This window comes from Bombyx mori, chromosome 13 (assembly GCF_030269925.1).
Source record: "Bombyx mori chromosome 13, ASM3026992v2".
Classification (NCBI taxonomy): domain Eukaryota; kingdom Metazoa; phylum Arthropoda; class Insecta; order Lepidoptera; family Bombycidae; genus Bombyx; species Bombyx mori.
Window position 1 is genome coordinate 13734379 of NC_085119.1, and position 12334 is coordinate 13746712.

Below are 12334 nucleotides of genomic sequence, written 5' to 3' on the forward strand. Positions count from 1 at the left end.
TAACGGTGCTTTTATGTACCTCAAACACTGGTCATCGTTCACATTGAACCCGTCGCTTGCGACAAAGGGCTCGGCGAGTAGCGGCTTGATAGGGTTAGTGTTAACAACGTCGTCAGGTTAGAGCCCCATGAGCTCACCTATTCGTTCTGTGAATCTAGTATAACACCTCGAGATTACTAGAATAGGTAGGATAAAAAAGAGAAGTAGTTACAGGTCCAGCTTGGAGAGTAAGAGATATAGCTCTTTTCCAATATGAGCTCGTTTCGATTGTTTTAAAGCCATAAACAGGTATTAATTGTATTATCTATGTTTTAAAATGTCAGCTGTCCAGATGTTATCTGTCAGGTCACGTCAGGTGCAACGTGTTGTTGACTGATGTTCAAGATTAGTCTTATTTTAATGAAAGTATTTTATATTATTAAATATCTACAGCTTGAAAATGGTAACGAAATTAATGAAAGTTGTAAATTCTTATTTTCACTCTTGTCGAATGCAGACATTCCTACCGCTCACATAAGGGCGAGTGGTTACTATTGTTCATGGACACCACCAATGCCTGGGGCTTAAACAAACCTGGTAGACAATCGTAGTTGCCTAGCGTTGAAAACTTTTAAACCTTGTTTGGAAAAAAAATTAGTATGACATGGCATTTTTGCCTTTTGGTAATACCGTGAAATGGAGATCATTCTATGGTGGACAGCACGAAGCTCGCAAGACTTTTCTTTTGGAACGCACCCACTAAAAGTGCACGCTCTTTCTTGTGTAACTGATAAACCCAATGGCCCTCTTGTATTCAAAATCATATGGAAGATTTTCGGCTAGTTATTCGGCTAAATTGTACATATACTTCGAAAAGTCTACCGATTCTACCATGCGCTTTTGAAATAATATATTCTAATTAATGTTTCAACTCCATACCAATTTCTAATTTTTAAATATTAAATAGAATTAAATAAAGATTGCATGATCATTCATAGCAGCATTAAATTAAATTTTGGATTGTATTTAAATCAGTCAGAGAATATATACCAATAAACTAATATTTGTCAAGATGCTATTTGAAAAATCTACTATAAACTAAGTTATATTTATTGAACTTATATCCACAGGCATTGGACAGGAAGGGTACATTCAAGGTTGAATATCTTCAGGAAATTGAGAAGAAAGTTCAGGAAAGATGGGAGAGCCAGAAGATTTTTGAAGTTGAAGCTCCTGATGATGGGAAATCACATGAGAAGTTTTTGTGTACTTTTCCATATCCATACATGAATGGACGCTTGCATTTGGGTCATACATTTTCTCTATCCAAATGTGAGGTATGTAAAAAGTATACCATAGTTACAATACAATATATAAACTGGCAATTTTGTGTCTCTATCATGTCCCTAAATTGCCTTTGCATGTTAGTTTCTTGTCATATATTTGGTATAAATACAGGTTATATGGGAACAGTTTCTAAAACGGTAGCATAGTAGCTGCTGATTCATAAGATAATATACTGATCCTCATATTTACACTGAAGGTAGGTTCTGGACAAAACTGTGTAAAATAAGAGATTTTATTTTACACATTTTTGCTATATAAAAACATGTAAATGAAATAAACTTCCAATATGTTGGGAATTCAGTCATTTATTTAAGTAAAACTTCTTAAAAACCTACTTATTTAAACCTATCTAAGAATGTTGTGGTAGTTTTAATTTATTTTAACATAATTAGCACTCCTCTCCTACTAAGTCATCCAAATGATCCAAAATTTTTATGTTTGTTTTTAATAATATAGCTTTTTTATTCTTTTCATTTTATGTGGATGTTCTTTGACTCAAGTTACATTGAGGGGTGAAAGACTAGGTTTTGTTTGGTTTATGCGAAATTTTGATTAATATATGACCCTTAACTTTGTAATTAAAGGTCTGTTTTATTTGCTATTTGTATAACAACAATTTGATCTTTTTAATTGAACTTCAAATAAGTTTACCCCATTCAAGTAGCTGATGAAGTTCTTTGTTATGAAATTTATTTCCAAATATAAAACTTTAAATAGGTCTCGTGTAAAGTTGCAAAAATGTTGCTCAAACAAAAGACCCATCAACATGTAAAGACTACAAAAAGCTATGAACTAACTAGCTATGAGCTAACACAAACTCGCATTCATAGTCAAAATTATGTTTTTTTTATTGCTTGTACCATGCTCACGGTCCACCTAATGCTAAATACATACCGGAGCCTATAGACATCTACAACATAAATGCTACCACCCACCTTGAGATATGAGTCCTAAGGTCTCAGTATAGTACAACAGCTGCCCCACCCTTCAAATAGAAACACACTACCGCTTCACCACAAAGATAGATGGTGTGGTGGTAAATGATAAAAAAAAGAAAATTAAATACTGCAGTTGCTGTTTACATTCATTTTTAAGATAGTTAACAGGGTGTTGATTGACACCAAAAAGTTCACACACATAAAATACTAGTAATATTTAAATATTTTCAGTTTGCCTGCAGGTACTACCGGTTGAAAGGTAGAATGGTGCTGTTTCCATTTGGATTCCACTGTACTGGGATGCCGATTAAAGCTTGTGCTGATAAGCTAAAGCGAGAAATGGCTGTATATGGTTGTCCTCCAGTATTTCCTGAAGATGAGGAGTTAATTGTCAAGGATGAAGATATTATACCCAAAGACAAAAGTAAAGGCAAGAAAAGCAAAGCCGTAGCCAAGACTGGTGGTTCAAAGTACCAGTGGCAAATCATGAAGAGTATTGGTGTTCCTGAAGAGGAGATCAAAGAGTTTGCCAATGAAAGCTACTGGCTTGAATACTTCCCACCTCGTGCTGTTACAGATTTGAAGAGAATGGGTATTCATGTAAGCATATACATATATATTTTCACATATTAATATTCCAAAATGCTGCAAAGTTTTTTACATCGTTGAATTGAATAAATAATCCACATCATCATTAAAAAGGCAAAATATTTAAAATTAACATTAGTGTTATTTATCAAAGATGAATTGTAACATTAGTTGTCTATAAATTTCAATATGTTGTTTTCTGATCAATAGGTAGATTGGCGACGTAAGTTTATAACAACAGACGCCAATCCGTTCTATGATTCATTTATAAAATGGCAGTTCAACCACCTTAAAGATCGTAACAAGATAATGTACGGTAAAAGGTACACGATATTTTCGCCATTGGACAAACAACCTTGTATGGACCACGACAGAAGCACTGGTGAAGGGGCAGGACCACAGGAATATACTTTGATCAAGATGGTAGTGCTGGAACCGCTACCTAATTGCCTCATGTGAGTGTTTCTTTTACTAGAAGTTTGGTGTATTGTAATAAATAATTAGATTAGATTAGAATAAGTTTTAGGACCGGCCACCATAAAGAGGGACTTTTCTGTTCCTTCAAATATGTTAATATACTTAATCCGGCAATATTCTAATTGAGTGTAGAAGTAATTTGAAACTGTTGAGAATTCGCTACATTTTAAAATAACATCTCTTGATTTTTAAATAGGTAATTATAGTAACCGAACCATACTACTATTGTTGAATGAAGATAATACTAAATTAAATTATACAGTACAGTAATATTAATATTTCAGATCTCTTAAAGGCAAAAAGATAAGTTTAGTTGCGGCCACCCTTCGGCCAGAAACAATGTATGGTCAAACTAATTGCTGGGTGCACCCCGATATCAAATACATTGCGTTCGAAACCGTCAAAGACGGAGTGTTCATTTGCACAAAACGCGCCGCTCGGAATATGTCTTACCAAGATTTTACGGAAAAAGATGGAGAGTTCAAAATCTTACTGGAAATTGTTGGTCAGGATCTTCTAGGTTTGTCTGTACAATCTCCATTTACTTGCTATCCGAAGATCTATGCGCTTCCTATGCTAACAATCAAGGAAGACAAAGGCACTGGCATTGTAACTAGTGTTCCGTCAGATTCACCTGATGACTATGCAGCTTTAGTGGATTTGCAAAAGAAACCAGCTTTCAGGGAGAAGTATGGAATCGCAGATGACATGATCCTGCCTTTCAAACCAGTTCCTATTTTGGAAACACCCGATTTCGGCAACTTATCAGCTGTGTATTTGTATGACGAGCTAAAGATTCAAAGTCAGAATGACAGAGAGAAGTTAACTCAAGCCAAAGAAATGGTGTACCTCAAAGGGTTTTATGATGGAGTTCTGCTTGTGGGTGAACATAAAGGAAGTAAGATTCAAGATGTGAAGAAGAATTTACAAACAAAGTTAATCCAAGAGGGTAAAGCTGTGATATACTACGAGCCTGAGAAGACAATCATCTCTAGATCTGGAGATGAGTGTGTTGTAGCGCTTTGTAACCAATGGTATCTCGACTATGGCAATGAGGAATGGAAAGGCCAAGCTGAAAAAGCCCTTGAGGCCATGAATACTTATCATGATGAGGTCAGAAAAAATTTCCAGGCGACTTTGAAATGGCTTCACGAGTATGCATGTTCCAGGACTTATGGTCTTGGTAAGTAATTCAATCAAACAAATTTCGTGTTCGTAATATACAGGGTGTCCCACAATGGGTATTGCACACTCAATTTGTACGACCGGTATTAATATTTATCTTCCTGGTGGCACTGATTGGGGCTAAGGTGTCTTGTTAACCCACAAGGGTACCCGTGTATATTAACACCCTGCCTGTTTCTGCCGTGAAGCAATAATGCGTTTCGGTTTGAAGGTTGGGGCAGTGCAGTAAAAAATGTGTTTTAGAACTTATGTCTCAAGATTGGCATTTACGTTGTTGACTATTCCGGTAATCACTTAACACCATCTGAGCTCATCCACCCATATAAGAAATAAAATAGCTAAAAATAAAAAGACAACTTTTCATCTTGTGATATGTGGCCATCCTTATTTACTACGAATTATATTACGGTACCTTGAGTAAAACATAATTCAAGGGTTGGCAGAAGAATAGTTTGTCGAAAATGTTCAAGTTACTTTTTATTCCGAAACTCTTAATTTAGGAGTTTTTTGCGTCGAATCGATTGTTCTTATACTGTTTTTGGCTTCATAATTATACCGTCTGTGGGACTCCCTGTATAAATAACTAAATACCTTTTTCGTGAATTACTTTAATAATTTTCTGTCTAGAACACAAATATACAAATCAATTCAAATAAATTATAAATCTAAAATAAATATTGAACTAAATAGATTGAAGTTAAAAACACGACTGTGCGATCAACAACAATAATAATATTTTCTTCATTTAAGGAACTAAATTACCTTGGGACCAGCAGTGGGTTATTGAGTCATTGTCTGACTCAACCATTTACAATGCCTATTACACAATTTCACATTTTCTACAAGGCGATACGTTTAGGGGAAACAAAGAGAATACTCTCAAAATTAAACCGGAACAAATGACTAGTGAAGTTTGGGATTACATCTTCTTCAAAGAGGCGCCTCTACCTAAAAATACTGTGATTGATAGAAAATCTTTAGATCTCATGAGAAAATCGTTTCAATTTTGGTATGTATCCATCTCTTCATACATACCAGGCATATTAATTAAATATATAATAATGGTATTGTAAACAGTAAATACTTTTTAGGTACCCAGTTGACTTGAGAGTTTCTGGAAAAGACTTAATTCAGAACCATCTAACATTTTACATATACAATCACTGTGCAATGTGGCCCAATGAGGAAGAGAAATGGCCTAAAGGGATCAGAGCTAATGGTCATTTAATGTTGAACTCTGCAAAAATGTCCAAGTCGGAGGGAAACTTTTTGACGCTTTCCGAATCCATTGAGAAGTTTAGTGCCGATGGCATGAGACTTACATTGGCTGATGCAGGGGATTCCGTAGAAGATGCCAACTTTGTCGAGAGTACTGCGGACGCGGCGATATTGAGGCTGTATACTTTTATTGAGTGGGTCAAAGAAGTGCTCGCCTCGAAGTCAACTTTGAGAAGTGGTTAGTTTAATATTTTAACTTATTAAAAAATATAAAAACTGTTATATTTTTTATATTTAAATTCTAAATCACTAAAACAAAGTCGCTTTCTCTGTCCTTATATCCCTATGTATGCTTAAATCTTTAAAACTACGCAACGGATTTTGTGCGGTTTTTTTAATAGATAGAGTGATTGAAGAGGAAGGTTTATATGTATAATAACATCCATTAAATAGTGGAGAAATCAATAATAAATTACAGTTTCCGAAGAGAAGCGAGGGCGGGTCGCTAGTTTTTCAATAAATTTATTTGTTAAAGTATCAAAAATAAATCGTTCTTACCTATTTAAAAAAACTTTAGACCGAAGTTGTTTTTCTCTTTCCCAGGTGACTACAATTTCCACGATAAAGTCTTCGTGAGCGAGATGAACATCAAGATACTGCAGACGGACGATAACTACAACAGGATGCTGTTCAAAGAGGCCCTGAAGAGTGGGTTCTTTGAGTTGCAGGCGGCCAGGGACAAGTACCGCGAGCTGTGCTCCGAGGGCGGGATGCACGTCGAGCTGGTCACCAAGTACATTGAAGTTCAGGCGAAGTTAATGTCGCCCATATGTCCGCACGTCGCCGAGTACGTCTGGGAACTGCTCGGTAACGTAAGTTCTAAGCTCGTCATTTTTTTTATTGCTTAGATGGGTGGACGAGGTCACAGCCCACCTTGAGATATAAGTTCTAAGGTCTCAGTATAGTTACAACGGCTACCCCACCCTTCAAACCGAAACGCATTATTGCTTCACGGCAGAAATAGGCAGGGCGGTGGTACCTACCCGTGCGGACTCACAATAGGTCCTACCACCAGTGGATCACAATAGGTCCTACCACCAGTGGTGTTAAGTGGTTACTGGCGCCCATAGACATCCGCAACATAAATGCGCCACCCACCTTAAGATATAAGTTCTAAGATCTCAAGTATAGTTACAACGGCTGCCCCATCCTTCAAACTGAAACGCATTACTGCTTCACGGCAGAAATAGGCAAGGCGGTGGTATCCACCCGCGCGGACTTCAAGAGGTTCTACTATCACTTATGTAACTAACAATACATTCAGATCAATAATCTATACTAATATATAATAGTGGTTTTTATGGATGTTCCGCTATAACTACTGAACCATGCATCCGATTGACGTATCCATGTAGAAAATACATGTACTTAATGGATAGGCTAATATTTATATGAGTGTTGGACTCCCTAATAATAATGACAATAAATAATAATGTTAATTTTAACTGCTCAGCGAAGCGGGCGAGTACGGCTAGTATATTATATATTTCGTACTGAATGTATCAATTGATTTTAATTTATTAATCAGAAAACAAGCATCCTGCACTCTCGCTGGCCGGTCGCAGGCGACGTCGACGAGGTGGCGGTGAAGGCCAGCAACTACCTGATGGACGCCGCGCACTCGTTCCGTGTCTACTTGAAGAATCACTGTGCACTCAAGAAACCGAAGAAAGGCGAAACGCCTAAACCAGAGAAGAAGCCCAACAAGGCGGTCATTTGGGTCGCTAAGGAGTTCCCGAAGTGGCAACGCATTATTTTGACGACGCTCAAAGAACTTAACGGGGTGTGTACAGTCGCTTGATATATTCCATTTTACAGCTGATCAACGTAGCTAGCTGCTTCGCTAAAGAAGCGCTGGAAGCGGTAACTCGTTATATATCCGAGAGCACCATTTCGCAGGGAGAATCGACACAACAGGACAAGTGCGTTGTGTCGCCAGCGAGCTGGGGTCTGGAGCGGGCCGGGGCTCCTTGTAGACCGTCGAGAATAGGACGCGTCAATGATTTCTATAATAACAACCGAGATGCGAGGAGTGTCCTCGGTGTTGAAAGGTAGCCTTAGTGAGCCTCGAAACACACTGCGTCGCTATCTTGGTTCGAGCTCTGATAGTATGAGAGAGAGAGAGACTATGATATAGTCTAAAATAGTCCGACGTTCGGTGACTAAGGCTTTACGGGTATAATAGTCTTTTAATCATACACCGCAGACATCTCGAATTGTATGTAATTTTTTTTCATATATCGCGTCGGGCTCACAAGCCACCTGGTGCTAAATGGTTACCCCATCCACCTTGAGATATGAGTTCTAAGGTTGCAGTATAGTTACAACGACTGCCCCACCCTTCAAACCGAATTACTATATTGCAAGGCATATACACGTATCATATCACAAGAGGTCCTACCACCGGTAATTACACGAATTATATTTTTTTTATAATTTGCGTAATATACGATCATTGTTTCCAGCCGGACGGTCTCCCGGACAACAAGACGATCTCGAGCCGGCTGTCGCAGCTGGACGAGCTGCGGAAGTACTCTAAGCGCGTGATGCCGTTCGTGCAGGCGACGCGCGAGTGCGTGCGGCGCGACGGCGGCGCGGCGCTGGCGCTGGCGCTGCCCTTCGCCGAGGCCGCCGTGCTGCGGGACAACGCCGCCTACCTGCGAGCCACGCTCGATGTGAGCACCCCTCTACTCTACTCCAACTCTTTACTGTCTTCTTCTATATCAGCAGTCGGGGAACCGGGGTAAATTATCCCACATGGGGTAAAATGAAATTTTGGGGGGTAAAAATGAAACTTTTGTGAGTAAAAAGTATATATTGAAGTGAAACTTCGAATCGTTAAATTTTTTGTTATTGTTTTCTTTTCAAAATATCATGGGGCCTATAATATGAGAGATGCTAAAAAGAAGCGATTTCGTTTTTTTTTGTTCTTCGCCATGGGGGAATATCAACTTACACAAAAATATTTTGGGGTAACAATTAAAAAAGTTCCCCGACCGCTGTACTATATCGTTCCCTCACTACTGAGGATCGCGACCACATGCGACGTACTTCCAGTGTGCTCGATCATGGGTGGCATGGACTGCACAGTACAGACTACCACCAAGTGCTTCTCTTGCTAGATCTTCTGGTGTTCTGCCCACGACACGCTCGCCCTCTATACGACCCGCAATTATGAGCTTCTCAAATACAAAATACAATATTTTTGAAAACTTATAAATAAACTTATATAAATTGCAAGTGTAACTCAACAATTGAGTTATCTACCAGCTAACCGTTCTTAAAGAGGGAGAACTTTACATAAGTAGGTAGAAGAGTACAATCTAATCAATTTACCAATATTCTAATCTATCTAAATCTAATAATAATAATTTACTAATAACTCTACTCTTTTTTTTATTGCTTAAATGGGTGGAGTAGCTCACAGCCCACCCAGTGTTAAGTGGTTACTGGAGCCTATAGACGTATATAACGTAAATGCGCCACCCACCTTGAGATATCAGTTCTAAGGTCTCAGTATAGTTATAACGGTTGCCCCGCCTTTCAAACCGAAGCGCGTTATGTTCAATTATCATTATTATGTACCAGTTGGACGCGATAGAGGTGAAGTACACGGACAGCGCCGACGCGCCGGAGCGGAGCCGCGAGGAGTGCGCCCCCGGACAGCCGCACATCACGTTCAGCGCCGAGCCCGCCCTCCCGCTCGTCCTGCTCAACCCCACGCCGCTCAACGGACTCTTCACCCTCAGCGTCGACGTGGCTGACGGAGACACCGTCGACAAACTCAAGGCGAAACTTGCCAAGGACGTGAAGGCTATCAAAGGTGAGAGCGAGAACTATATGCATATATTACTTACTGGTGGTAGGACCTCTTGTGAGTCCGCGCGGGTAGGTACCACCCTGCCTATTTCAGCTGTGAAGCAGTAATGCGTTTGGTGTGAAGGGCGGGGCAGCCGTTGTAACTATACTGAGACCTTAGAACTTATATCTCAAAGTGGGTGGCGCATTTACGTTGTAGATGTCTATGGGCTCCAGTAACCACTTAACACCAGGTGGGCCGGGAGTCGTCCACCCATCTAAACGATAAAAAAATCATATCAGCATTTTTTTACGCCGCAGACGCGTACCTCAATAATCACTTATTACTGGATGGGCCGTGAAATCGATCAACAGTCAACGCAAAAAAAAGGTACAAGAAAAGTAAGTATGTAATTTGTAATCAAAACTTGTCTGTGCGATTGTTTTGTAAAAATTAGAATCTATATATTAATACGTGAACCTAAAACTTTGTTTCCCTTTTTACGAAAATTGCGCGGACGGAGGAGTATGAAATTTTCCACACTTAAAGAGAATATAGAGAAGAAGTGCACAATGCTAATATTTTTTTTAAATAATGCATAAAAGATACATTAAATCAATAAATAAAACATTACACACACTACATACCATGTATTTGACGCACACACGCATGCATACTATTTATTTCGATCGAGGTGGGTGGCGCATTTACGTTGTAGATGTCTATGGGCTCCAGTAACCACTTAACATCAGGTGGGCTGTGAGCTCGTCCATCCATCTAAGCAATATAAAAAAAATATAAAAATATTGTCAACCTTTTGTTCCTGACGTCTGTTGTCAAATTGAGAATAAATTAAAATATATTGTTTGTCTTTATTAATATTTTTTTATAGTGTAGCCTTGACGAAGTATGTAATTATAGAAGTATAAAATACAATCATAATAATGTACAAACTTACAATTCCAATTATAGTCGAATTTCGACTACTGCGGGACCTCTAGTATAAGACAATTTCATGAAGGAACGACGTTTTGTCGTTACGAATAGTCTTTTGTGATAATCATTTCATAATTTTTTTATAGCTTACAATATTCTAATAACTCAGGATGAGAAATACTGGTTGTATTATAATAAAGACGACCAAACTCTTGTTTTCAATCACATGACGACTGACATGCGTACTTACTTAAAAGGATTAAATTCAGCACAGAAATTATTAAGTTCGAAATAATTCAAAGCTGGTAGGTGTAACTCAGCTGACTGTTGTTAATAATCTCGCCGCAATCACAGTGCGGTGCGAGGGAGACTGCGAAATAAACTCAATATTCGACATATTTTTTTATTTATGGCCTGGTAACAAGACCTTTAAGCCAAGCCTTATAAGTTTGTCATCTATCCTGTAAAATATGAAAAATAATATAAAGCGAAATGAAATGAAGTTGAATAATTTGAGACTAATCATTTGGAATGAAATTAAATGAAACCAGATGAGATGGGATGAAATAAAGTCTCAGTAAAATGGTGGTTATCAACTGAAACTTTTCAGTTTCACTTTTTTTAATAACCCGAGAGAACCCGAGGCTAGATCTAGCGGCTTTGTTTCATTTTCCTACATTTGTGTACTTTCACAGATACTGAGCAATTAACTTACCATTTATACATTTAAACCTAAAAGAAAACTACATAACAAAATAAAACAATTAACACAATTTCACGCTCCTAGCGTTCTCGCCAAAAAGTCTGGCCAGCCCTCATAGCTATCTTCAAAACATAGCGTCATTTTAAAATTAATTTCTATATTATTTTCAGACAGATTAACAATATGATTGTGTACTTGTTATTAGTTTTCCTGTCGACTTATCAGGCAATTATTCTTCCGATTCTTCAGATGTCACGAGCTTAAAGTTGTGGCGCTACAAGGATCCGATCTTGGGTCCGAGGAAGATTCCTGTTCCGGGTGATCACGAGAGCAAGTGTGAAGTTCTGCACGACGACTCCGTCTTCAAAGTAGATGTGAACGCAAATAAAGTTGAATTAGTTTCGAACGGAACTAATACGGAAATAGGTACACAATTGATGTACACTTACGAAAAGTAATTTTTTGTAATTTAAGTAAATATTTATATAAAATGTATGTGGTTTTTATTTCCTTTTTTTTTTAAATTAAACTCTTCGATCAACAATAGTAACTAGGTACACGGTCGGTGCAGAAAATCCGTCTCGTCAAATAACAGCTCACTTGAAATGTGAGCTGTTATTTTGTTTAGTTCACTTCAAACACAGCCAATGTCAACCCGTCTCACAATGCCGCAGTGTGTATTCAAAAGTTGCAAAAATAATGCCCGAAAAAGCAATTTAACGGCTGAAGTATCTTACTTTCGGTAAGTACATGAAGTATAAACTATATTTTAGGCTTTAAACTAATAAATAATATTAAATTTTGAACAAAATTACCGATTTTTAGCCACCGCTGCAAATGTTGGCCAAGGCTCGGCCAACACATGGACAAACGTTTGTTTAACAGAACAGTAAACGCACGGAGTAGATTTGTGTTTTAATAATTTTTTAAAATTTATTAGATGTACTTCAAAATTAGTTGGTTAAAATTGGTTAATGCTGCTTTTGTGTCTGTTTTTTGGACTCTCATTAGATACTTAGCTTTCCTTTTTTATTTTAGCTTTCCTAGCAATCACGTGTGCAGAATGGATCTCGATTGTCGCCAGAGAAACAAGAGATGACTTTT

General features: G+C 38.1%; 1 protein-coding gene across 1 annotated transcript; it reads left to right on the forward strand.

Annotated features, from left to right (window-relative positions):
* The first annotated feature begins 311 nt into the window (after positions 1-311).
* Positions 312-11721, forward strand: LOC101739599 (leucine--tRNA ligase, cytoplasmic). Its single transcript, XM_038014956.2, has 12 exons — positions 312-442; positions 1110-1316; positions 2496-2864; positions 3063-3307; positions 3614-4512; positions 5265-5523; positions 5606-5970; positions 6336-6604; positions 7321-7575; positions 8258-8467; positions 9381-9615; positions 11480-11721. Exons 1-12 carry the CDS (start codon positions 440-442, stop codon positions 11686-11688), a joined length of 3525 nt encoding a protein of 1174 aa, XP_037870884.1. The 5' UTR covers positions 312-439; the 3' UTR covers positions 11689-11721.
* The last annotated feature ends 613 nt before the right edge of the window (positions 11722-12334 follow it).